At 33.7% G+C, this 27299-nt stretch overlaps 5 protein-coding genes and 1 long non-coding RNA gene across 11 annotated transcripts; 2 read left to right on the top strand and 4 right to left on the bottom strand.

Annotated features, from left to right (window-relative positions):
- Positions 1–28: 28 nt before the first annotated feature.
- Positions 29–2084, bottom strand: LOC130508462 (uncharacterized). Its single transcript, XM_057003989.1, has 2 exons — positions 589–2084; positions 29–214 (listed from the first exon to the last, which is right to left on the bottom strand). Exons 1-2 carry the CDS (start codon positions 1814–1816, stop codon positions 180–182), a joined length of 1263 nt encoding a protein of 420 aa, XP_056859969.1. The 5' UTR covers positions 1817–2084; the 3' UTR covers positions 29–179.
- A 526-nt stretch (positions 2085–2610) lies between these two features.
- LOC108852631 (uncharacterized) lies at positions 2611–4389 on the top strand. Of its 6 annotated transcripts, XR_008937234.1 has the most exons (7): positions 2611–2751; positions 2901–3011; positions 3092–3149; positions 3228–3376; positions 3459–3602; positions 3668–3851; positions 3964–4389. It is a non-coding gene; the product is annotated as an uncharacterized LOC108852631 (long non-coding RNA). The 6 variants fall into 6 exon arrangements; XR_008937233.1 differs by having other exon boundaries at positions 3463–3851; XR_001949558.2 differs by having other exon boundaries at positions 3459–3851.
- Positions 4390–7876: 3487 nt separating this feature from the next.
- LOC108853977 (vacuolar iron transporter homolog 2) lies at positions 7877–8821 on the top strand. Its single transcript, XM_018627457.2, has one exon. It carries the CDS (start codon positions 7963–7965, stop codon positions 8545–8547), a length of 585 nt encoding a protein of 194 aa, XP_018482959.1. The 5' UTR covers positions 7877–7962; the 3' UTR covers positions 8548–8821.
- A 2995-nt stretch (positions 8822–11816) lies between these two features.
- Positions 11817–13001, bottom strand: LOC108853976 (uncharacterized). The gene is made up of 4 exons (XM_018627455.2): positions 12612–13001; positions 12403–12522; positions 12200–12316; positions 11817–12110 (listed from the first exon to the last, which is right to left on the bottom strand). Exons 1-4 carry the CDS (start codon positions 12963–12965, stop codon positions 12045–12047), a joined length of 657 nt encoding a protein of 218 aa, XP_018482957.1. The 5' UTR covers positions 12966–13001; the 3' UTR covers positions 11817–12044.
- A 5894-nt stretch (positions 13002–18895) lies between these two features.
- Positions 18896–24357, bottom strand: LOC108853978 (eukaryotic translation initiation factor 5B). The gene is made up of 13 exons (XM_018627458.2): positions 24148–24357; positions 22108–24058; positions 21458–22020; positions 21265–21372; positions 21070–21170; positions 20885–20975; positions 20687–20797; positions 20520–20585; positions 20350–20409; positions 19687–20244; positions 19491–19610; positions 19291–19407; positions 18896–19198 (listed from the first exon to the last, which is right to left on the bottom strand). Exons 2-13 carry the CDS (start codon positions 24050–24052, stop codon positions 19133–19135), a joined length of 3906 nt encoding a protein of 1301 aa, XP_018482960.2. The 5' UTR covers positions 24053–24058; positions 24148–24357; the 3' UTR covers positions 18896–19132.
- A 1241-nt stretch (positions 24358–25598) lies between these two features.
- On the bottom strand, positions 25599–26532 carry LOC108853466 (sm-like protein LSM3B). Its single transcript, XM_018626880.2, has 3 exons — positions 26277–26532; positions 26067–26162; positions 25599–25834 (listed from the first exon to the last, which is right to left on the bottom strand). The coding sequence occupies exons 1-3, from the start codon at positions 26391–26393 to the stop codon at positions 25754–25756; spliced, it is 294 nt and encodes a 97-aa protein (XP_018482382.1). The 5' UTR covers positions 26394–26532; the 3' UTR covers positions 25599–25753.
- Between the last annotated feature and the right edge of the window lie 767 nt (positions 26533–27299).

Genomic DNA, 27299 nt, shown 5'->3' with positions numbered 1-27299 from the left:
ACAACATACTCGATTCAGGCAGCGATAAAGAACCAGAAAGAACCTTCAACTTCGTAGCAGACGGATGACCCAGACGAGAATGCCACAAAGATGCATCAACAGACACAGAAGCACACAGAGCAGGCGCTAAAACAGAACAAGATGATTGCAGATTGAGAATGTAAAGACTACGAAACACATCACCCTTCCCAATCATCGAGGCCTGAGTAAGGTCCTGAAGAAAACAATGATCAGGAAAGAAGTGAGCAGAGCAATGATTTTGATGCAATAAGGAATGTACACTAATGAGATTAAAATGAAACGAAGGCACATAGAGAACATCAGTTAAAATCAGTGTATCAGATAAACGAATAGTGCCAGTATGCAATATGGGAAATGTTGTTCCATTAGGTAAAGAAACTGTAATCTCAGATGCCGCAAAGACTTCCTGAAACTTTGAGATATCATTGCAGACATGACTAGTAGCCCCACTGTCAATTATCCAAGAACCAAGAGGCAAAGAATTGTATAAAGTGGAAAGACAGTGGTGATTGAAAGTGAAAGTGGAATGAGAATATCGAAGGTTAGAAGAAAGAGTAAGGATAGTACCAGCCGAAGATTGTTCTGCCATGACTCCTTGTTCAGTGATAGAGTGTGTAGCACATGAAGCAACATTGTCAGTGACTTGAACACGCGTTTGGAGCTGTTGAATAATCGACTGAAGCTGAGAAGACGTAAGTTGATTAACATCCAAAGATGGTGCAACAGCAATAGGTTGAGCATCAGCAGCCAGCTGAGCAACAGTCTTCACAGGAGCCGATGAACGTGGAGGATAAGCCATTTGACCTCGTGGAGCATAACCTTGAGAAGGTCGAGGTTGAGAAGATTGTCCTTGATAGCCAGGAGATGGCTTGTAACCAGGAGGATATCCATGGAGTTTAAAACACTTGGCAACAGTGTGACCAAGCTGACCACAATGAGTACAGAGAGGACGGTTTCCACGAGGACGATAAGCATTGTAAGCAGCAATATACTCAGAAGGATCCATGTACACAGGAGAAGTAGGAATTGAAGAAGGACCAGTGGTTTGCAAAGCCACAGAATCAGTCTTAAGAGCAGGCTTAATACCCTTCTGCCTTTCATCCTGTGCTACCATGTTAAACGCCTCCTCTATAGTAGGAATAGGCTTCAGCATGAGTATATGACGACGCGTCTGTTCATATGAATCATTCAATCCCATCAAGAACTTGGTGACACGTCCTCGTTGCTGCATTTGTTCCCATAGCAAAGCTGCATTGCACTCACAACGACCACATGTGCAAACAGGCAATTCGATATAGTTTTTATACTCTTCCCATAAGGTAATGAGTTCAGTATAGTAAGCACTGACATCAAGAGATCCTTGAGTGAGAGCACTCAGACGTTGTTCAATCTCAAAAACTCTGGGCGCATCATCTTGTTTAAAACGTTGCATCAGATTATTCCAAATGGATTCAGCAGTTGACATGAATAAAAGACTCTGGCCGATATTCTTAGAAACTGAGTTCATAAGCCAGGTAGCTACCATATCATTGCATCTTGACCACGATCCAGAATCACGACTAGTAGAAGGAGGTTTGCGAATAGTACCATCGATGAACCCAAGCTTGTTACGCACGTTGAGAGCCATCCGAACAGAACGCCTCCAGGAATGAAAGTCCGCGCCAGAAGTAAGACGATCGGTAACGAGCTTCAGTCCAGCATGATCAGAGTTGTGGAGATAATACGGATTCTCGTAGTGATCTGTAATCTGTGACGACGAAACGGAAGACGGAGGAATCGAATGAGGTTGAGCCATCACAAAACAGAAAGATGTCGATCGATCGAGAAAAAGAGAAATCGAGAAATCGGAGGTCAAGAATCAACAATCGAAGCTCACGGAGACGAGAGCGAACAAAGATTGAAGAAAAAGAATGATGAATCGAGAGACAGCGTAAACAAGAGAGACGAAAAGATGAATCGAGAGCTCACGACGAGATAAACTCATGGAGGAGATCGTGAAGCTCTGATACCATAACAAGGATTTGAGAAGAGAGAAACGAGAGAGACGAGAGTTTGTTATGAATGATAAATCTTCTCATTAACTTTAACTGTACAAGATATTTCTGTTTATATACAAGGTGTAGTTAGCTAACTTACACTCTAACTAACTTGCTAACATACACATCACGTGAGCACGTGTACTATATCTGATATTACGGGATCCAACTGTATGATAATAAAAGTCATTTTTATTCTTTGTCCAAATTATATAATTGTGAATTATTTTTCTTATTCAAAGAATATGTTTAAGATAAAGGAATATTTATTTTCTTTTTGTTATAATGGAAGACAAACCGAGACAACAAGTGTTCGATACATTATAATATGAAGCCTTGAAATGGAAAGCATGAACCGTCAAATCTTGAACCTCCACTACATGTTTGTTCCATTCCAACAGAATTCGTGTTCCTATTATTTGTTTTTTTTTTAATTATTTGGTTATCTATTTATATAAAGTTAAGTTTGCTCTCTCCAGGGTCCTCTACTTAGGATTCCAGCCTGGAAACTCGCTTGCCCTGCATCCGACACGTGGCATCATTAATGAAACGCAGCGTTACATAATTTGGCTTACGTCCGGTTTCAGTTGGGCTTCGTCTCGCGCTATGGTTTTGTGGCCCAGAGACCAGGCCTTTGTGGTGATAAGCACCTTCGTGTTCTTCGTTTCTCTCCTCCGCGTGCGACGGCGATGAGGTGACCTTTCCGCTTCTTTTCACTTCTGAAACGGTCCGACTACGTGTTTAATCCTATTGATTCACTTGCTACGATATTGTATTCAATGCTTTATCTAGATCTGAACGCTTGCTCTCCTTGAATTCATCTTCCCTTCATATTTCTTATAGCATACTTAAAGGAGACGACTTTGAGCAAATCTCAGAAACGGAAAATTAAAAAAAACTTGAGGAAGACAAGGAGAAGGAGCTCCTCTCTGCGAAAACTTCTAAGTTGTTAGAGTATGCTTACACTCTTTTCTTCAGTTCCCAATTCATTCATCATATTTTGTTTATCTGAGTTTGTTATTGAATTTCGGCAGCAAGTTTAAAATATCTGAGGATGTGTCTTCGCTTTAATCTTCAAAAGCCATCAGTAGAGTAAGCAAGAAACCGTTGTTTCTCTTTTTGTTAAGTGAATGGTGTTGTTCTGATTCTCCTTTTGTGTATTTCATTCAGTCTGATACGAAGTTGGAGAAATGCAGGAGACTAATGCAACTATCTAAAGCTGGTGTTTTGTCTGATGAACCAGTCAACGATGAAACGGTCGTATACATGAGCTATCGTTCCGTTTCGATCATCCAATATACACACTGCATCTACATTTGGTAATACTTGCTTATGTTTGCAGCTTCTTCATCAAATGTATAATCCTTGATTTTATTGTGCTAAGCTTTTGTGTGCCTTTAGATAGAGTGTTCAGCCTTGCAAGCTGTAATAAGGAGGTGTATGATCGATCAAGGGGCGAATTAAGTTTCTCTCTTTGTTGTTAGTGGGGTTCACTGTAATGCATGTTGCTGAAGTGATAGAGCTGAAGAAGGTTTAGTAGTTAAGGTACAAATTTCATTTCATAAACACTGTGCTTGCATTTGCTGATGGAAAGCTTTATTTTCTTTTAGTTATTTTAATCTGATGGATGGAGTTCACTTTTGGTTTTAAACATGTTTATGACATCACATGAACACTTTTTCGATCAAACCTTGAGAAAGATCCACAAAAGAAGGTAAAATGGCTCAGACATGCAGGTATATACCTACTGTCGAGTGTCTCTTTAGGAAGATGCAGCAGAATCCATACTTGCAGGTACATACACTATTTTAATCATCCATGCTTATTTGTTAATTTCCATTTGTTGATGTTCTTACCAACCAAGAAAGCCATGAATTAAACTTAAATCTTGATTTGCACCTTGCAGAAGGATGTGGATCCTCTACGGCATGGTGGTGAGTGCACATGAAGTAGCTTAAGCAGTGATATCGGCCATTGTGGTATCTGAAGGTTAGAATGCTGCAAATTTACCATTGTGGCATATGGACAGAGAGATATCGAAGTGATTCGGACAAGGAACAAATACCACCCATCACTCGGGACTGCAAGGCGATACATCCAGTTTTACAAAGCGACTGATCTTATTAAATACACGAGAGTTTGGATTCGGAAAATAATCAACCATTTTTCCTTTTACAACTTTACATCCCGTTCTCCAAGATGTTACCAATAACTAAATAATTAAGATCCTCATTACATAAACAGAGACTGGACCAGAAATATTGTTTTTTTGTTCACTGAATATAAATAATAAACAAATTCCAATACAAATTGGAACCAAGACGTTGCCATATTGTAGCATTTTGGTAAATGAAAACCACTGTTGGGAAAACAGCGAGGCAAGAATCGAAGTCAAAATGTCACATTTATAAACATTCTTGGTTCAACACACACGACATTTATTACGCATCAAAACACTCTTCTTCTATTTTTCAGAAACTTTATCTATTTTCAGCACTTTAAATACAATTTTACTTACATAAGCTTATAATATTTAAAACATTATTTTTGTTTCAAAAATTCTCTTTAGATTATATATGTCTTTTTGTTTATTAAATATTTAAATGGATATTTTTAATAAATTAAAAACATCTTTTCGTCAAAAAGCTTAACAAATAGTAGGTTTAATAAAAATTTATTCCTAATATTTCAAATAAGAATTTGCTTTTTAAATACATATAAATTCAGTAACAAACGTCATCATCATCTACATCTATATGTATGTTAAAATATAATTATATAATAAGGAAAATAAATAATTGTATTCAATAACAAAACACAATCAATATAATAAATATATAATAAAATATTGTCAGGATTTTATATTATAATTTATCCAGTAATATTTATTCCAAATAACATGGCTAGATTCGTTTTTATATATGATAATGCATATAAGATTCTAAGTTTCTAAAAAAGATTTATATGTATATCCTTTCTCAAAAAACATGTATAAAATATAAGAGTAAGGATAATCCACATTATTTATTTATATATTTTAAAATAGTTTTAGTTACAATTAATACGTTATTTTTATCGTAAAATCATTAGTTTATCAAAAATGTGTAACGAAAAGAAAAATAATTTTATTTTTACAAATTTATAATAATTAGACAAGTATGGTTTCTCAAATGAACAATTAAAATTGTTGTAAAATATGAACTATAATTTTAGTTAAAATAAATTAGACATTTACAATAATTTGCATTATTTGTTTTTTATCGCCCATCCGCCCGTAGGGCGGGTTTACCCTAGTAATTTATAAAATATAAGTTATAATTGAAACGTTTCCTCAATCAGATGATAATACTGAATTCACACACAAATAAAAGGGTCTCTACGGCTACTAAATTAATATCGGCAGATCTTGTCTAAATTATTTCCAGCCTAAAGTAAAATATTAATATATGATTTCAAAACTTTAGCAATGTCATTCATTGTGTATATGTACGTAGGCGAGTACGTATGCGTGCATGTTCGCTGTGTGATATATGTAGGGTATATATTACTATATAAATATGTATACTCCTATAAAACTAATAAAATTATAAATTAAACAGAGACTACATTTTTAGTCAAAAAAAAAAAACAGAGACTACATTAATTATTTTAAGGATGAAGCGAGTGGTGGTGTATGTACAAGTGTGGTGATGCGTGGGTGATGATGGTGCTCTTCGTGTGGAAACCACACTCTTCCTCTCTTTCTTTATCATCAATCTCTTTCCACTATATATTTTATCTCACTATAATTTTCTTTCCAGTGCTTTCCAATCCACCAATCCAGTTATTTTTCATCATATTTTGCATTTAACGAAACCCTACTAACTATTATCCATTTGTTTTTTCTTTTGAATAAAATTATTATCTATTTGTTAATACACTTTTCAAACGGATCTAATTGCTCATTGCGGTCTTCAGAGGATCTATGAACCTGTTGCGTGAATACACATCTGATTCGCACTTGATTATTAAATAGTTGGATTCTACTATTTCATATTCTAATCGTTTCCTCATGTAATATGAGTTTTTATAAGGGCTAGTGTCGTACGTGGTGGTTTTAATCTTTCAAAATTATCTTTGTATATTACTTAGTTACTATTATCTATCTATATATTGACCCAATATTTTACTAGTTTATGTGTATCTCTAATCTATAAAATTTGTATTAAGTATTTATTTTGTATACATGGTTGAAATAAACAGAAACATAACAAAACAATACAAAACAAACAGATGGATTCTGTATATTCAATATAGTATTGGGATAAATCCGTTCAACTTTGATAACTTTTGGTCAAACACTATTAAAACCTACAATTATTGATAACTTTTGGTCAGACATTACTAAAATCTAAAATTAAATGAATATGTGTGATTGATTAGCCTCATTTTCCCTTCTTTTCTCCTTTTTTGATTCCTTTATTTGTCGAGGAAAAAGGTATAAAATTCCAAAAAGAAGCAAGAAAGAAAAGAGAAAATTATTATTCAATATTAAAACCAGAAGGAAAACGATGCAACAAATTTCGAGTGATTAGGATAATTTATATGTTCACATTCTTGAACTATATGTTCCACGAATTCTTATATTACTCTCAACATAGAGAAAATCAGCAAAATGTTCATTTACGGTACCTGATGGTTTCGTCATCTAGTAGAATTACTTGAGATATCACGATAGATATAATAAACATGATATTGATAATAATATCATAAAATCAGTAAGTAGTGAATAAAGTTGAAATGGATTGTGTTAAAGATTACGTATAGTAATGCAACAAGTTGATATTTCCTTTTTCCTTTATTTTTTGTTCTTTTTCCCCCTAGAAGACATGCATCATGCATGCCTTTGATCATGAAGAAGACAGATCAGCTTCTTATGTGACTGCATTCCTTGGTTTCCCGTTTTTTACATTATCTGTGCTATAATTTTTTGTTTCTTTCTAATTTAAGTTATTCTCGAACCGATATCTTATTAGAAATAAATATTAACGTTGTTCGTTCGACTTCGTACTTAGATCTTAATTTCTCTTTGCACTCGTACTTGAATTAAACATACGATGAGCATGGTATAATTTCTCATTTTTCGTAAGATTATTTTCAATTCACCTATGTTATAAAGATCTCAAAAATATAAAAAAATAGATATAAAATTTTTGCTTCAGTGTATTCTTCAATAATTGAAAATGTAATATTTGCTTATATAAGTAGAGAAATATTATGTTTTTCTATAGGGAAAAAAACTAGCATTCCTTTATTTATATAGACAAATATAGTATTCCTCTATTATAAAAAAACGTATTGGAACAAAAACTCCAATTCTATTTTAAATACTTCTATTATAGAAATAGATTTAAGATACTCTAAAGGTTCATAATTTATGTTAACAAAATTGTTCTGCATATATCTCGAACCTTGATTAGCGTAGGAAGGTTGAGAGAAGTTATAAAGGTTGTATGATTACATGCATACTCGTAATTTCAGTTCACTTTATAACATGGAAACGAATCATAGCGTAAGCATCATAGTGTAATCCATGTCGCAAACAACAACATTTTCTTAAAAACTATAAAAAGCAACAACATTTTTATAGTTGCCTTTTTCTACAAACATGGTTTGTAATAGCAACTGAAGTAGGTTATCCCTAACCTAGTGCTGCTTAGCAAAATTATGTATAAACTATACCAACAAAAAAAAACAAGCTGTAGTGATGTTTCCACATACTGTCTCCACCAAGCCAAAAAGTAAACTCAAAAACCTCCATAAATAGAATGAGTCTCGACGTGTGTTCTCCACACCTACTAGATTCTCTTACCTGAACAAAAAACAAAACACACAACACAAATATTTTTTTTTTTCCTTTGAAAAAATGGATCAAGATCGTAACATGGACATAGAGAAGGAATCAACAACAACCTTAGACTACTCCAAACGCGCTCAGTGGCTACGCGCCGCCGTCCTAGGAGCCAACGACGGTCTTGTCTCCACCGCGTCGTTGATGATGGGAGTTGGTGCCGTGAAACACGACGTCAAAGCTATGATCCTCTCTGGATTCGCCGGAATGGTGGCCGGAGCTTGTAGCATGGCCATAGGAGAGTTCGTCTCCGTCTACTCTCAGTACGACATAGAGGTTGCTCAGATGGAGAGAGAGGGTGGTGAAGTGGAGAAAGAGAAGCTTCCTAGTCCACTCCAAGCGGCCGCTGCGTCTGCGCTAGCGTTTTCCGCGGGTGCGATTGTGCCTCTTTTGGCGGCTGCGTTTGTGAAGGAGTATAGAGTGAGGATCCTTGCGGTTGTGGCTGCGGTTACTGTGGCGCTCGTGGTTTTTGGGTGGTTAGGAGCGGCGTTAGGGAAGGCTCCAGCGGTTAGGTCGTCGGCCAGGGTTTTGTTTGGAGGGTGGTTAGCTATGGCGGTTACGTTTGGGTTAACTAAGCTTATTGGGTTACATGGACTCTGAATTGTTCGTTAACCATCTTATTATAAAGATTCTACGGTGAAGTTCTGTTGGAAACACATAACATATGACAGTATGTGTACCGTAACGTGAACAGAACTGTCAAGTGTTTTACTTCTAATGATGTTCACATAATCATATTGCAACCTCAGGTTATTAAAATTATGCTGGTTATGTTTTCGTATATTTGAAGATGTAATTTATAGAGTACGTGGTGACGATGTTTGAGAGATTCTGTATGTTTCACGGTGAATAATGTAAATTAGTTGAAAAATAAGTGTTCTACGTTTAGATTACAAATAATTAGTTTTAGACCATGTATAATGGTTTAAACAACCATTTCATTTTCAACATTTTTTTAACATTTCACATCATTTTATGTTTCATACATCTAATTTATTCAACATTCACTTCATTTTTAACATTTACAATAGTTTATTTAAAAAACTTCAACACTTTACTCCCACCATTTTTAGTTCATATTTTTACCTTTTATAATATAATAACTATTTATTAATAATATTTTTACTATAATTAGCTTAAAAATAAAATAACATCACTTCTAATAAGAAGATTTCGAGTGTTAAAAAATTATTACTGAGATCCATGTAGAAAAAAAAGATTTAAAACATTCAAATAGTTGATTATAGTGAAAATGACTTTTTGTATCCAAATGAAATGAAAGTAGATTCTATTTATAGATATAAAAATATAAATTTTGATATCAATTATTTTTAAAAAAAAATATTATATAGTAAATGAATTCGAATTATTGGTGGGATATAATAAAAAGAATTTGCACAACATTTCTACCCAATCAATTTATACTATATGGCTAAGCGAGACCACATAATTTTTTTATCAGTAGTTGAAACTTTAAAACACCTTTGAAACCACGTAGATAAGTTACACAATTTCAAGGTATTCAACAGTTACATCTAGGTAAGTGAAAATTTTTGTAAGCGCTTCTTTCAACAATCTCATTGCAATTGCAAGGTATTCAACAGTTTCAACACCTTCATTATGAGTGGTTTTTAAGGTACTTCAGTACAGTTAACATTATCATATAGTTCCCAGACTTATAAATTTTCTGAAAATTGTAAGCAAATATACCAAAACACATGTTTTTAATATTGTTGGTATACAAAATTGAGGTTTATGAATAGTTGCTTCTTAGTTTTAAAAAAGTTTTGGATGTCTGAATATAACTCATAAGATTGTGTACATTGGGCTAACAAATTCAACACTCTATTTTCTACATTTTACACTCCACATCATCATCTATTTCTTTCAGATAACAATTCAACGCTCACTTATTTTTCATACTCTACAATGGTTTTTATATAATAAAATTCAACACCATATTTCATCTTTTTATATTAATGAAAAAAATTCAATTGGCTTAACTAAAGTCATAAAGAGAAAAAAATTTTAAATTAAAATTTTATTTTATTTATATTTTTGCAAATAACAAAAATATAAAATACGGATAGTCATTAGTATTTTCTTTAAAAGATTCATATTATTAAGGGAATAAATAAGAATTTAAAAATAGAATAATGAAAAATTACAATAGAAGTAGAATTTTATATGTATCCAAATCAAATAAACCAAGTCTTCGTTTTTAGATCATAAAAAGTTATGTGTTTTAGTATAATTTTTCTTTAAGATCTTTTATTATAGAAAAAATGAGTCAAAATTATAAATTCATTTTATTATTTATACATTGTTTCATCGGTTGACATGTGTTAGTTATGAACCCACATTTTTTACTTTCAACTAGTTGAAAGTTTTCAACAGAGTTGAATCCACGTAACCAAATTTCTTCTATCAATAAGCTTATTGTGAGCATTCAACTGTTGAAACATTCAACATGCCCATTGCACATGGTTTAAGAGTATTGTCAATAGCACACTTAACTCTTTTTCTTCATTTTTTTCAAAAATTTAAAATAATGTGTTCTCTAATGTGTTTTTCATTTATTTTTTAAAATGAATATTCTAAGTATACTATATCACTATTTTACAAGTAATTATTTATAAAAACATAAATTTAAAAGTTTACTAATTTTATCTGGCTATTTTGTTTTTACAGTAACCAGATACCGTTACTATTTATTATAAGTTAAAAATTATTATAAGATACAATTATTACTCATAGCATAAATAAATAAACCAAGAATATTAAATTTTATAGAAAAACATCAAATATATATATATATATATATATATCTTAAGTGATTAACCAAAGTATTTCAAAGTGAAAAAATGAGATTATTTTATTTTAAATTCTTCCAAATCAAACATAGAATTTTTCAAAATTAATATTTTCATGTTATTTGTTAATAACATCTAATTGGATGAAAGTAACAATATAAATTTTGAAATTAATTGGATTACACTAACACATAATTTATTTAAGTATACAATAACAATAAGTTAACATTAAAGATTAGTTTGTAAATAAAAAATACATCTTCAAAAAATGAAGAAATGAATAAAAAAAAGAAGTACTGTATCATTGAAATAAAAGATGAAGTAAAAAGTAAAAAAAAAGATACACTATTGGAGATGGTCTAGTGGACATGAATTAATATTTTTATATAAAAATATAGGGTTTTTAATTCATTATCATCTGACTTAAATTTATATATATATATATATATATATATATATTGGTTTGAATTCTTTTTTTTGTCATCTGTGAATTTATACTAACCACAAAAGATAAACAAGTTCAGTATACAACCATCATCCCATAAAAAGAAAGATAGAATGATCAAGCAAAGGCATTGAGATACACAAGCTGGATAGAAACCGGAGCCATAAGCCTGGTTTGAGTTTTTGAGCGATTAATTATTTTGATTGATTAAATTTAAGAATAGACGGAAAATAATGTTTCAAACAAATAAAGGATCAAACTAGATACAGTAAAGCAATGGACCACAGCAGAGTTTAGTAGATCACTCGTACCATTGAACGTAACATATCGATGATCTAGACAACGTTCAAAAAGCTAAAAAAGAAAGAGAGCTACTTTGCAACTGTTGTCGTATGCTATTTACATATGATTCCCATTCATGCTTTTTTCACATCTCCATAAAAGGAGCAGCTTGCTTTTGCTTATACACATATCACATCCCCATATTATATCATTCAAACCAAATATGTTACTTCAAAATAAATAAAAAGCGAATACGAACATTAACAAATTAAATCTTCTACTATAGGAGTGATCTATATTTGTAGATGTGATTATTTTAAAAGGGCATATAACGATATTTTGTTGTATATCTCAAAACTCAATATCTTGTTTCCCTGTAAGTTTGTGCCACAAGAAGGTTCAATTATTCAGCACTCTCCAGGGAGAAAGATAACATAAAAAAAAAACTCTTTCGTCTCTCTTCGTGACTTGCTTTGGTTAGATGCATGAAGATGAATCAGTTCATTCTGCATCGCAGACACATCATCCAAAACTCCCAATGTTGTGTGGGGGAATCTCTACTGTATCTTGAAGATGTTCTTCAGTTTTACAACTAGCTTCCACTCATCCATGTTTAACTCATCCTGCAATTAACGTAGGTTTCATTTTTTTTTTTCAAGATGATGATGATTTGAAAAAGGGGAAACAACTTCGAGTAGTAGCACACACTTACCCTGTAGTTAGTTTTGAGTATGTCGATAGATTTTCTGGAAATGTGACTCACAAGCTCATCTTCCATGTCAAAATGCCTCCCAAACATCTTCTGCTCTTCAGGGTTTGAAGCAATAATCTGTTGTATATAAACCAAAGAAAGCATCAATAACTCAAGCTGAAACACATAGCGACAATAACTCCTCTCATTCCCCCAGTATTTACCTTAATAGCCACCTGGGTGCCTTTCTTTGCATAGTCAACAGGCTTGTGGTTGTTCTCAATAGAGGCAATGCGGCCAATATCGACAAACTCTCTACTCGGGACGCAGATCGGAGTTCCAATCTAATAAAACAAAAAAAACACAACTGGACAAAATGTTAAATGTCAATATGTGTGCGAGTTAAAGGAGAATATAGGACATGTTTGATTACCTTAAGTATACCCTCGACGACATCAACTCCAAGGACAATTGGGTCTCTCTTATTGAACACACAGTTGGGTAAAATCTTAAGGACACATGGGAAGACCGCTTCGTCGGCTGATTCCTCGTTAATCGTTGTGACTATAGGTCGTTGATGTTGATGTTGTTGATGTCGTTGTGGTGGTGGAAGATGTTGCGCCGGCTGAGCATTAAGGTCCAAGCGAGTCGTTAAGGCGGTCGTTAGGGCCGCAAGACGTTCTGTTACTGCAGCTAGTGCAGTAGTGATCGTGTCTCCTTGTTGAATGGAAGCCTGTGTTGCGGTCTGCATCTCGACGAGGAGGGTTCGTAACTCGGACATATCCATGGAATTTCCTTCTGTCGTTTTCTTTGCCAATGATAATGAGAGAAGATATATAGGAAGATCTGGAAAATCGACCTAATTCAATAGTTAATATTAGGATATACATTAATATATTAGAGTAGGAAACTTATCATTATCTATTATAACTATTTCATATTAGTTTAGGAAATTATGTTGATTTATTCTCTATATAAATTATGCATCTTGTAACATTATTTTCGTGAGATTCTAATATAACCTTTTCATAAATACTTTTGTGTTCTTTACTTTTATATATGTCATTGTATCAGAGCCTAAACAAAACTCTCCAAAAAATTAAAAACTAAAATTAAAATTAAAAAACTAATTTTGAATATTAAAAGATATTTTTTTACTAAAAAAGTTAAAAAAATAAAAATTAAAAATCTCAATTAATTTTTAGCCCCAAAAAACTAATTTCCTTTTTCTAAAGATTTTCTTTTTTTTTTAGATTTTTTTTCAAAGTTTTTTTTACTAGAAGATTTTTTTACAAAAAAAAAAAATTTACTAAAATATTTTTTTTTTAAATTCTTTTTTACTAAAAGTGTTTTTAATAAAAATATTTAAAAGATTTTTTTCTTTTTTTAAATCAATTTTTATTAATAAATAAAGAAACAAAATATTCTCAAATATTATTTTCTAATATTATCTTTATCCGTAGAACATGTATTCTAAAATAGTTAGAATACAGTAAAATGTAGAAATCCACTTCTACTAGTTTTAGATTTATAATAATATGTAGATTCTAAATGACAATACTATCCTTAAATTTTAATTAAAAATTCAAAATTAAAATTAAAAAACTAATTTTGAATATTAAAAGATATTTCTTTACTAAAAAAGTTTTTTTAAAAAATAAAAATTAAAAATCTCAATCAATTTTTAGCCCCAAAACGAATTTCCTTTTTCTAAAGATTTTCTTTATTTTTAGATTTTTTTTACTAAAAGATTTTTTTACAAAAAAAAAATTTACTAAAATATTTTTTTTTTAAAAATTCTTTTTTATTAAAAGTGTTTTTTAAAAAAAATTTAAAGTTTTTTTTCTTTTTTAAATCAATTTTTATTAATAAATAAAGAAACAAAACATTCTCAAATATTCTCTTCTAATATTATCCTTATCCGTAGAACATGTATTCTAAAATAGGTAGAATACAGTAAAATGTAAGAAATCGACTTCTACTAGTTTTAGATTTATAATAATATGTAGATTCTGATTTCTACATGTTTTAGATTTATAGTAATGTGTAGATTTTGATTTCTACAGATTTTAGAATTATAGGTTAAGCGTAGAATGTGTTTTCCAAATATTTTTAGATTACTATTATTTACGTAGAACACGTATTCTAAATATAGTAGATTCAATGAAAAAAAACGTAGAACACGTATTCTAAATATAGTAGATTCAATGAAAAAAAAAGTAGATTACACTTTCTACTATGTAGAATATCAATTCTACATTTTTAAGAACAAAATATAAAATTATGATTTAAATATTTTTGAACTGAAAAAATATATCAGTAAGTTGATATAGGTATTTTATCAGTATTTACTATTTTTTTATTTTTTTATTTGTAAAACTATTTATTTGATTTATTTTAAAAACTAATAAAAGATATTAGAGGAAAAAATAGTACAAAAGAGAAATTAGACTAATAGGACATAGTTGTTGTTTTTTTGCCTAAAAAAAATAATTTCCCAAAAATTAAATCTTGTTGTTCTAGCCAATTGCAGACCAACTATTATATTCTCTTTTTCTTTGTTTCTCGATTTGAAACATAGAAATTCATTCATCAACTTTCGTATGACTATTAGTTCACCAAATATCCATATTTCTTGACGGCAGTCTACCAGCAGCCGATTCAGCCTACTATAAAGATTGGACAGCAAACAATCATCTCGTTGTAGGATGGATAAAACAAACAATCATATCGAAAATCAGATTTCTTGACGGCAGTCTACCCGCAGCCGATTCATCCTACTGTGAAGATCGTACAACAAACAATCATCTCATTGTAGGATGGATAAAACAAACAAACAATCAGACCAAAAATCAGATCATCTATCTCAACTCGCGAAATCACAAAAGAGTTATGAGACATTCGTCAAGCTTCCGCAACAGTATCAACCATCGTTGTTTCACAAGCTTTTGAATTATTTTTACTACTATATTTTGAAGATTGTTCAATCTAATACGTGTTACCACATATGAGCTTGAGGGAGGGTATTGGGAGATCTGGAAAATCAAGCTAATTCAATAGTTAATATTAGGATATACATCAATATATTAGAATAGGAAAATTATCATTATCTATTAGATATTATTCCATATTAGTTTAGGAAATTATGTTGATTTATTCTCTATATAAACTATGCATATTGTAACATTATTTTCATGAGAGTATAATATAATCCTTCCATAAACACTTTTGTGTTCTCTACTTTCATCAATTTGTCAAGATATCCAGATACGTACTAAATCTGATACCAATTGATGGAGAGCGGAAGCTATGAAACTTCAAGATCAAGGATTTGATCAAGAAGCCGGTAACTGTTCTTGAAGGTAACTTCGAAAATAGGATAAAAGGTGCGAATACTTTTTGCAGTGTTCGTTAGAACTCTTAGGGTTGCGAATACTTTTCGCAGTGTTTGAGAAAGCTCTTAAAATAAACTGGAAATCTTATTAATCAAAGTCTATCTTACAAAAGCCATAGGAGAGTTCTTTATATAGAACTCTTAAACCGTCGTAAAGATCATTAACCTAATAAAAAGGCAAACATAAACCTTAAGCAAAAAGGAAATAACTAGAAAAAGGAAACTTGAGGTTTAAGCTACGATGCTGGCTGCGGTTACGGTGGCGCTCGTGGTTTTTGGGTCGTTTGGTCGTCGGCCAAGGTTTTGTTTGGAGGGTGGTTAGCTATGGCGGTTACGTTTGGGTTAACTAAGCTTATTGGGTTACATGGACTCTGAATTGTGTTGGAACTATTTTTTTAGCAATGTATTCATATGCTAAAAATAGAATTAGTGTAAATGAGAAATGAAGGTCTAATGTGTGTGATTTGAGAAATTTGTATAAAGTTATAAATATACACATTAGATATTTGGATTTGGGTTTTGATTTGTTAGTTGAACTTCATGTTCATTAACTTAATCTTATAAACTAAATATATGTGATCTTTTATATTGATAAAATAAAAAAAAACCCATTTAAAGTATATTATTTTGTTTGAATGAGTCAAGTAATAATTATTATACTCTTTAATTTCTTGGTCAAAATGTGAAATGAATTCACATAATAATGATAAGAAATAAAGACTCCATTAGTGCACCATGGGAGGTTTCATTTTATGTTAAAAATGAAACTTGTGCTTCTCGTTATTTTCTATATAAAGCCTTATGGCAATGCAGAAAAAAATACATATCAAATACCATAAGAAAAACCACATTCTCCTATATTGAATAGTCATGTTAGTATTTTTTTTCTTTCTTGTGTCTAAGAATGCAACACAAAATCAGTTTTGCCAGGCTTCTGATAGAGTGACGCAAATTCAGAAGATTATTTGCAGTTGTATCCTGTGACTCATTACGTTATCGAACCGTCGCACTACGGGAAGTATTTTAGGTTAAGGAAATAGATAATATCTTGCCTCTGCTATTGTATCATCTTTTCTTACTCTTTGATATAATTTCATCATTTGTATTCTTTATAATATTCAGTAATCCATAGTTTATAAAATACGGTTCTATCAAATGGTTCGTTAACCATCTTATTATAAAGATTCTACGGTGAAGTTCTGTTGGAAACACATAACATATGACAGTATGTGACCGTAACGTGAACAGAACTGTCAGTGTTTTACTTCTAATGATGTTCACATAATCATATTGCAACCACAGGTTATTAAAATTATGCTGGTTATGTTTTCGTATATTTGAAGATGTAATTTATAGGTTCGTGATGACGATGTGTTTGAGAGACATGTTTTACGGTGAATAATGTAAATTAGTTAAAAAACATTTTTGTAAAACAGTAAGCAAATATACCAAATACATGTTTTTAATACTGTTGATATACAAATTGAGGTTTATGAATGGTTCCTTCAAGTTTTAAAAAGGTTTTGAATGTCAGAATATAACTCATAAGAGCATTGCCATTATCAAACAATTAACCTTTTTCTTCAAAATTTATCTTTTCAAAAATAAAATAACATGTTCTCTAATGGTTTGTTTCATTTATTTTTTCAAAATGAATATTCTAAATATGTTCTATCGTTATTATGTTTTTATAGTAACCCGTTACCATTACAGTTTATTATAAGTTAAACATTACTATAAGATACAATTATTACACATAACATAAATAAACAAAGAATATTATGTATTATAAAAAACACCATCTAAATATATATATATTAAATCTTAAGTGATCAACCAAACTATTTCAAAACGAAAAAATAAAATTATTTTATTTTTAATTCTTCTAAATCGAACATAGAAATCTCAAAAATATTATTTTCATGTTCTTTGTTAATAACATATAATCAGATGAAAGTAACACTACAGACTTTGAAAATAATTGGGTGACATTAAACATTTATAATTTATTTAAGTACAAAATAACAATAAGTTAAAGTTAAACATTAGTTTTTAAATAAAAAATATATCTTCGAAAATGAAAAAAAAAATGAATAAAGAAAGAAGAAGTAACATTAAAATAGAAGATAAAGTAAAAAGTGAAAAAAGTACTGGAAACGGTCTAGTGGACATGAATAAATATTTTCATATAAAAATATAGGTTTTGAATTCATTATCATCTGACTTAGATATATATTGCATGGTTTGAGTTTTTGATCGATAATTATTTTTGATTGATTAAATTTAAAAAATAAAAAAATTGAAAATGTAAAACTTATGGAAATGGTTTAGTGGACATGAATAAATATTTTCATATAAAAATATAGGTTTTCAATTAATTATCATCTGACTTAAATATATATTGCATGGTTTAAGTTTTTGATCGATCATTATCTTTGATTGATAAAATTTAAGAAGGTAAAAAGTGAAAATGAAAAATTGATAAAATTTAAGAAGATAAAAAGTGAAAATGAAAAACTACTGGAAATGGTCTAGTGGATATGAATAAATATTTTCATATAAAAATATAGGTTTTGATTTCATTATCACCTGATTTAAATATATATTGAGTGGTTTGAGTTTTTGATCGATAATTATTTTTGATTGATTAAATTTAAGAAAGAAAAGAGTGAAAATGAAAAGGTCTAGTGGACATGAATAAATATTTTTATATAAAAATATAGGTTTTCAATTCATTATCATTTGACTTAAATATATATTGCATGGTTTAAGTTTTTGATCTATAATTATTTTTGACTGATTAAATTTAAGAAGGTAAAAAGTGAAAATGAAAAACTATTGGAAATGGTCTGGTGGACATGAATAAATATTTTCATATAAAAGTATAGGTTTTCAATTCATTACCATCTGACGTAAAATATATATTGCTTTGAGTTTTTGATTGATAATTATTTTTGATTGATTAAATTTAAGAATAAATGGAAAATGATGTTTCAAACAAATAAAGGATCAAACTAGATCACTCGTACCATTGAACGTAACATATCGATGATCTCGACAACGTTCAAAAAGCAAAAAAAAAAAAAAAAGAGCTACTTTGCAATTTGTTGTCGTATGCTATGATATTATTTTACGTATGATTCCCATTCATTCTTTTTCACATCTCCATAAAAGGAGCAGCTTGCTTTTGCTCATAGATATCACATCCCCATATTATCATTCAAATCAAATTTGTTAGAACATTAACAAAATCTTCTACTATAGTAGTGAAACCTATATTTGTAGATGTGATTTTTGTTTTTAACTTAAAAGATTATTTGAAAAGGGCATATAACGATATTTTGTATATCTCAAAACTCAATATCTTGTTTCCCTGCAAGTTTGTGCCCACAAGGTTCAATTATTCAGCACTCTCCAGGGAGAAAGATAACATAAAAAAAAAACTCTTTCGTCTCTCTTCGTGACTTGCTTTGGTTAGATGCATGAAGATGAATCAGTTCATTCTGCATCGACGCAGACACATCATCCAAAACTCCCAATGTTGTGTGGGGGGGAAATCTCTACTGTATCTTGAAGATGTTCTTCAGTTTTACAACTAGCTTCCACTCATCCATGTTTAACTCATCCTGCAATTAACGTGGGTTTTCATTTTTTTTTTTTCAATTTCAAAGATGATGATTTGAAAAATGGGAAACAACTTCGAGTAACAAACACTTACCCTGTAGTTAGTTTTGAGTATGTCGATAGACTTTCTCGAAATGTGACTCACAAGCTCATCTTCCATGTCAAAATGCCTCCCAAACATCTTCTGCTCTTCAGGGTTTGAAGCAATAATCTGTATATAAACCAAAGAAAGCATCAATAACTCAAGGTGTAACACTTAGCGACAATAACTCCTCTCTCTCTCCCAGTGTTTACCTTAATAGCCACCTGGGTGCCTTTCTTTGCATAGTCAACAGGCTTGTGGTTGTTCTCAATAGAGGCAATGCGGCCAATATCGATGAACTCTCTGCTCGGGACGCAGATGGGAGTTCCAATCTAAAAAACAAGACAAAATGTTAACGTCAACATGTGTGTGTGTGAGTTAAAGGAGAATATAGGACCTGATGATTACCTTAAGTACACCCTCGACGACGTCAACTCCGAGGACAATTGGGTCTCTCTTATTGAACACACAGTTGGGTAAAATCCTAAGGACACATGGGAAGACTGCTTCATCGGCTGATTCCTTCTTCTTCTCCTCTTTGATACTCTCGATATACGCCTTGAACTGGTCGAACAAATGGTAGATAATATCAGCGCAGAAGATCTTTACTCCCATCTCGTCAGCGAGCTCGCGAGCGTCCGTGGTCACTTTCACGTCGAAAGCCAAGATCGTGGCGTATTCCTTCTTCCTCTCGAGCATCACTCCCGCCTTCATGATGTCCTTCTTGTGCACGGGCCCTATTCCGATACCGCTGACGGGTATCTTTACAGCTGGGGACTTCAAGAACTCGAGCAAGGCTTCAAGTGACCCTAGCGTAGACGCTTGTACGTAAACTCCTTCGCCACTTTTGTCGATCCTGCTCAAAACTGACTCCATGTCTTCCATTGCCTGCTCCTTGATTGCTTCGATGTCATCATCGGGTCCAATCACGTGCAGAGCAGTGCCAGCAATGGCGTGTTCAAGGCCCTTTTTTAAAACACAAACCAAAAAAGGAAACAATAGTCAGGATGTGATCCAAACATCAGTAATTTTAACTAAGAACTGAAATAATTGTTGAGTCGGTTCAATCACCTGGGCAGTGATTTTAATACCCTGTGCTGCCTTTATTTCTTTGTGATGCACATAAGTACCCTGAAACATCAACCAGAAACTCACGTTGAGGAAAAGAAATAAGAAAACAATTTAAATGAACGATATTCGGGAAGGAATAACAGTTAATGAAGTGGAGAATTTAAACGTACCTTCACCCGTAGCTCCTTCATTGGATGAGGAGTCAGTAACGCTCTGATCGTTGTGTCTATAGGTCCCTGAAACAGGAGAGGAAGAAATAACATTACTTTTCAAAGTTCTGTGTCTATGAACTGTATACCCAGCGCATGTCTAGTTTGCTTGTAGATCAAACACTTGCCTGTAACCCACATACGACGATCTGATCACCTTCATGAAGTACACCGTTTACCAATACAACATCAATCGTTGTACCATGGCCTTCGATAACTTTGACCTCCAGGACAGTACACTGTTCAGACCATTTCAAGAAAGGGTTAAGAATTTATCATACAGAAGTAGTTCGGAAAAAATGATCACTAAAAAAGAGATGAGATACCTGCACTTCGTCAACATATGTAAGCTTCTCAACCATTGTTTTCTGAGCCCAGTTAACCAACAACAGCAGAAGATCTGGGATCCCTTCCCCACTGAAATATAAAGAACCAAAGTTAGCCAACTATTTAAAGATGGATGAGTTGTCTGTTGAGATGTAAATTGAAGACAATAAACATATATTCATACGTAATAGCACTGGTAGGAACAATACTGTAAGTTTCTCCCATTTCTTTGTTCTTGTAGTAAAGCTCAGTGTTGAGACCTTGCTCCTTGAACTGGGTTATAATCTGAAATACCAAGGTAAAACCATAATAATTTGAATAAAACGAGCACAAAGTGTTAACTCAACCAATGTAAAGAAACGCTTGACGTATAACTTACCCCAGTGAGCCTCATGTTGAATTCATTTACAACATCTTTAGTTTGCTGCTTCATTGCCTTCACAATAGGAGCATTCTTGCATGTTTTCCATCCATATAGCCTATCCACCTGGAGGATGAAAGGTAAATTTTCAAGACGGGAACTAACAGCAGAGAACAAAAACTCTTATCCATCAGAATGACGACAGACTCACCTTATTCAAGGCAACAATGAACTCGGTGTCCCTCATTCTCAATAGATTTAGAGATTCGATGGTTTGTGGCTCCAACCCATGCATTATGTCAACCACCAAAATTGCAAGGTCACACAAACCTGAACCCCTTGACCGCAGATTCGTGAAGGACTCGTGGCCAGGTGTATCAATAACCAGTAGACCTGGCACCTTAAGTTTTGCATCGGCTTTTAGTTCCCTAGTTCTCTCTCTGATGTTTTCAGCAGGGAAATATGTTGCACCAATCTGCTGAGTTATACCTCCAGCCTCGCCTTCCTGTACATTTGTTCCTCTGATGCAATCCAACAGCTTCGTTTTACCAGTATCGACGTGGCCCATGATGCAGCAAATGGGAGAGCGGAGATTTTCTTCACCCTCTTTGGGTTCACTGGAAGCTAAGCCTTTGCCTTTCTTAGATGCATCTTTGGCCCGGGTAGCACGTTTTGGACGTGCATCATCTTCCACTTTAGGCAAAGTTTTAATGGCAGGTGCTGTTCGGTTCTCCGTACCTGCTGGTTTAGCTTTTGGTTTCTCCGCTTCAGGGCCTACGTAAAAAATTCAAAAGATTAGATTGAAGTAGACAACAGATGAATCACTAGGAAGACGGACAGAGAACAGCAGTTCATACTAACCTGAATCATGTGTCTTTGCTACATCGTCATTTATTTCTTTCTTAACTACAGGCTGAGCTTTGTCATCTTCATCATCGAAATCACCTTTGAACTTAAGATCAACATCATCCCCCCAGCTTTTTGCATCCCATTCATCATCTTCATCATCTTCCTCAGCCCCATTCTCTGCAGCTACATCAGCAGCACCAGGTTTCTCATCAGTGTCTGCTGACTCCACTATTTCTGCTGAACCCACTTCGCCTAAAGTATCTGGCTCATCTGCATGATTCTCTTTTGGGTCTACCTCCTCTTCCACCTGAACAGAGGCAGAGTCATTGCCCTTTTGGCGAGATGATTTTTTCTTGTTGGCATAAACGGGACGCTTTGTGGCAGGCTCACCCTCATCTGCAAGTGGGAGACCTCCACCACTAGCAAGCAACTGGTTCTTAAAAGCCTCCCTCTTCTGAGCTTCAGCCTTTTGCTTTGCTGTGAGAAGCTTGCCTTCTAGCTTCTTCCTCAACAGTTTCTCCTTTTCCTTTTCCTTCTTCTTGCGCTTAGCCTCCTCAGCTTGCCTCTCAAGCTCTTCCTGCCTAAGGCGCTCCTCTTCCTCCTTTCTCAGTTTTTCTTCCTCTTCCTTCTTCTTTCTCTCTTCGGCTTCCTGCCGCCGTGCAAGAGCCTCTTGCATCTCTCTAACATGTTTAGGAATTTTCTTCTCAGCTGCTTTACCCTTTGCATCCTTCTTCTTCCCCTGCAGTGGCTCAGGTACTGATTCTTCTTGTTTTTCCTCCTTAGCCTCCACAGTAGAGGTTCCGGCAGCTGCAGCTTTCTTTTCCTTCTCTTTCTCCTTCTTCTTCTTCCTTTTCTTCGCTGCAGCACTCTCTTCTTCTCCTTCCTTCTCACCATCATTCTCTACAGCTGCTGCAACAGGCTGAGGCTGAGCTTGAACTTTCTCTTCTTCAGAAGGCTTTCCAGCAACAGGGCCTTCTCCAAGCTCTGCAAGAAGCTTGTCCAAATCATCCTCTTCCTGTACTGTCCTTCCACTCTTATTATTCTTCTTCTTTTTCTTACTCTTCGCAGGTTCTACAACCTCTACAACACTCTTAGCATCAGAAGCTTTATCCTTACTCATTTCCTCAGCAACTGAGTCATCATCATCACCACCTAACGACGCCAAAACACTACTCCCCTTCTTCTTAGACGACTTCTTCTTCCCCGTAAACATAATCTCAGGCCTCTCTTCCTCTTCAACCACATTACTCTCCTCCTCATCATCATCAAGCAAAGCAGCCGCAAACGAATTCCCACTCTTCTTGGAAGACTTCTTCTTACCAGAGAAAGTGATTGGATTCACCTCTTCCTCCTCCTCATCTTCATCATCAAGTAAAGCAGCCGCAAATGAATTACCACTCTTCTTGGAAGATGACTTAGAAGACTTCTTCTTACCAGAGAAGGTGATTGGCTTCACCTCTTCCTCCTCCTCCTCATCCCCATCACCACCAAGTGCATCAAAAGCTGAAGCCGCAAAAGACTTACCACCCTTCTTAGGCTCATCCTCCTCCACTTCATCATCACCATCCTTATCATCTCCACCATCACCATCATCATCATCTAACAAAGCAAAGCTAACGGATCCACCACTACCTTTCTTAGACTTAGACTTCTTCTTCTTCCCTTCAAAAGCAATCTCCGGAACAACAACATCATCTCCTTCTTCATCATCCAGAACGGCACCTTTCTTATCACCTTTCTTACTCTTCTTCTTCTTCCCGGTGATTACAACAACCTTCTCTTCCTCGCCTCCTCCTTTAGGCGGATCCTCAGAGAGCTCCGTACCTATGGAGTACTCATCGTCATCGATCTGAACACCTTTCTTCTTGGATTTACCACCACCACCACCACCGACGACGAGAGACGAAGCAGTTGGTTCATCGTCTCCGCCACGAGCACTAGGCTTCTTCCGCCCCATTTATATCTGCAATCAATTCTAGGTTTTAACAATCGAGATCGGTACGCACAAACCTAAAGTAACGAGAAAGAGAAAGGGAAGAGAAGCGTTTTCACCTTAGGTCGGAGAGAGAGAGAGAGGGAGGGATGAAGCGTGGTTGGTTAGGGTTAGCGAGATTCGGAGATAGCGCGGCGGCGCAGAGATAGAGAGAGAGAGAGAGAGAGAGAGAGAGAGAGAGAGAGAGAAGGGAGTGAGCGAAGCGAAGGGCACTTTTGGTTTGTTAAACCGGACTTGAAGGTTCCCCCTAGGGTTGAGCCAAAGAGAGAGATATAAAAACGCTGTGACCCGATTCTCACAAGCCACAGTTTCTAACGCTGATTAAATATTTTTCTTAACAACTGTTTTTTTTTTGTCAACAAGAACTGTTTCTTTAAATGCATTTTTAATAATTTAATGATAACAAATTATAAAATCAAGAGATTATTAAGTTGTTAAATAAAAATAAGTAAATCTATTCTTTTAAAATAGAATGAATATCTTTTATTTTATGATACTAAATGTAAATCTATTCTTTTAAAATAGAATGAATATCTTTTTATTTTATCATGGTAAAATTTTCTTACAACATTCACTATTTTATCTGTATTGTTGTATTCTGTAATTTTTAGCACTAATTGCATTTATACTCAAAATTTTACCAAATCTTACATTTTTAATTGCATTTTTGTCAGCTCAAAAATCTACTTTTAGAAACCAAATCTTACATTTTATGACAAGCTTTTAGCCCTTAATTATTGGATTAACTTCCATACGTATTTTATAAAATTTAGTTACATTAGTGATTGAAAAAATGGAATTAGGTAAAAAATGCCAATAAATGTGTCTGCAATAAAAGAAAGAATGTCCTTCAGAAAACTCCTCTCGCAACTAGCCTGTTGCCAATCTGTTGGTGCAGCAGCCACGTCAACACAAACCGTCCCCTACCGCTACTCATCTGGTTGCAGTCTAGGTTGGGCGTTGCGTACTTGACTGTCATTACTTCTTTTACTAAACGTGTTATTCTCTAACTAGTAGACACGTTATGTATATGACTCGGTTGATTTTTCATTTTTTTTCTCATTGGAGAGAAGGTTCTCAAGCAGTACAAGCGATGCAACCGCGTCTCTTAAATCTCCTTGTGCAGTCTTGGAGATGGCTATTGAGAGCATCAGTGAATCAGTTGAGACCACTCCGGGGAATAATCGCAGACCAACTCGTGGCAGTGAAGACACGGCTTTCAGATGACAGACAAGGATAATCTGTTTCAGCAGATGATGACATCCTCGTAAACATCCTTTCTTCCAACACATATAGAATCAAACTCCAAGTCTTACAGAGGACCGATGGATTCTCCAAGCAGAAACTACAGAGGCTCATAAACCCTCAGGTTCTCCAGTTCATGCCCGACCCAGACGAAGATAGAAAAGAAACTGTTTAGGGGAACAAAACATGCTTTGTTTTGTCTGTTTGTAAACTAAGTTGAATTGGGTTGTAATTAAAGAATGTCACACGATGTAAAAAGTAGCCAAGGTATAAAAGAGCAAACTGGGATTAAAGCAAATAAAAGATCGTTCAAGCTTTTTAAAAAAGTTTCAGACAACAAGTAACTAAAAATACACATCAATAGTTCCCATAGAGAGAACCTAAGCTCCTTAACTTAGGCTTCAAATATGAGTTTTAACTTCAGGGTGCTCTCAGTGGTGGAGACACCAATATCACTCCATCTCCTCTCACAAACAGAAACTGAATGTTTCGCTTAGTCGTCTGCAAATCAAAGAATAGTAACAAACCAAATAAATATACACATGAGAATCAGACAAGAAGCTAGCTAGCACAAACCATAGGAAAGTCTCTAATCAGCTAATGTGTGAGTGCCTAAGAAGCTTAAAAGAGACTTCATTGCTTTGCCCCCATAGCCTTTTAACTGTACTACACAGACTCATTAACACTTGGTTCTCAATCTACAAACTAAACATAAAGGAAAGAAGCAAAGTACCCGGACAATCTCCTCGTACGTCTCATCATCAATCTCAACTGTTGTGATAACTTCTTCAACATCTCCCAGAATCATATTCAAATGCTGATCAAACGCCTGCCCCGCACAAACAAAACAAAACCAACTTTTAAAAAAAAGAGGTTTTCGATAAACCCTTTTACTAAAAATTGAAACTTTCGAACCCCACGAGAGAGACAGAAAACAACGTACGTGAAGCTTGCCGCGAAGCTCGCGGTCTGAGCGGAGTTTGACGTAGATTCTCTCGTCGAGACTCAGACGAATCAGATCTAGCGGCTCCCTCACGGTGGCATCTTCCTCGCCAGACATCGTTTCCAAAAAAAAAAAGAATTAACAGCTGGAAAACAAACTTCTTCTTCGAGGGTTTCGATACCGACGAATCGTATCCCGACACAAGCTCTGAGATGATCGATCTCACGACCGAACCGCTGTTTCGCCGATATTTAGAGCCCCACAAAGTTTCGTTCCAGGAAAAAAGGGATATTAAAGTAATTTGGGCCACGGCCCAATCTAGGCCCGTTAATTAAACTCCAATAATCTTTTCTACAAGGGTGCTACCCCATAACGGGAGAGCCTCCTTGGGTGGTCCTCTGATTGATTAGGACCAGTGCCGGCTAATTAGGGATAACAAACTGTGTGACCGTCCCGGGTCCAAGCCCGAATCTTCTCGTATATTAAGAGACTAGGATAAGACATGTGCCTTGCGCAGGATGAAATATTTATTTTAAAATTTATGTTTTTATATTGTAAAATTTCATGATTTCTGAATACATGTATTTTTGTGTTTAAAATATATTTGATATTTATGTTTTTTTAAATGTAGAATAATTAATTAAGTATAAATATTTGGTACACATAAAAAAATATAAAAGCTCAAATCAAACAATTAAAATGAGATATCATTGATATTCTTATAATCATAGATTAAGGATTATAAAAACATTTGATGGTATTTATAAGGAAAAACTCAACCGTATATATATAGTAGGCATATATAGGTTTTCGGATTGTTTGGAAAGTTAAAATAATTAGCACTAATTATCTAAAAACCATATTTTAATGTGATATATTGAACCAATATTTACGTAAATTTTCAATAACTACCACAAACATATTTAGCAAAGTTGTTTTAAGTTGTCGAAATTTTAGACTTGGTGACAAAGTATATTATTATCTTAAATTAAACCTACCATATAGAACTTCTTCAAAATTTTG

The sequence above is a fragment of the Raphanus sativus genome, chromosome 2 (assembly GCF_000801105.2).
Source record: "Raphanus sativus cultivar WK10039 chromosome 2, ASM80110v3, whole genome shotgun sequence".
NCBI classification, from domain to species: Eukaryota; Viridiplantae; Streptophyta; class Magnoliopsida; order Brassicales; family Brassicaceae; genus Raphanus; species Raphanus sativus.
This window is presented reverse-complemented; position numbering and strand designations above follow the sequence as displayed.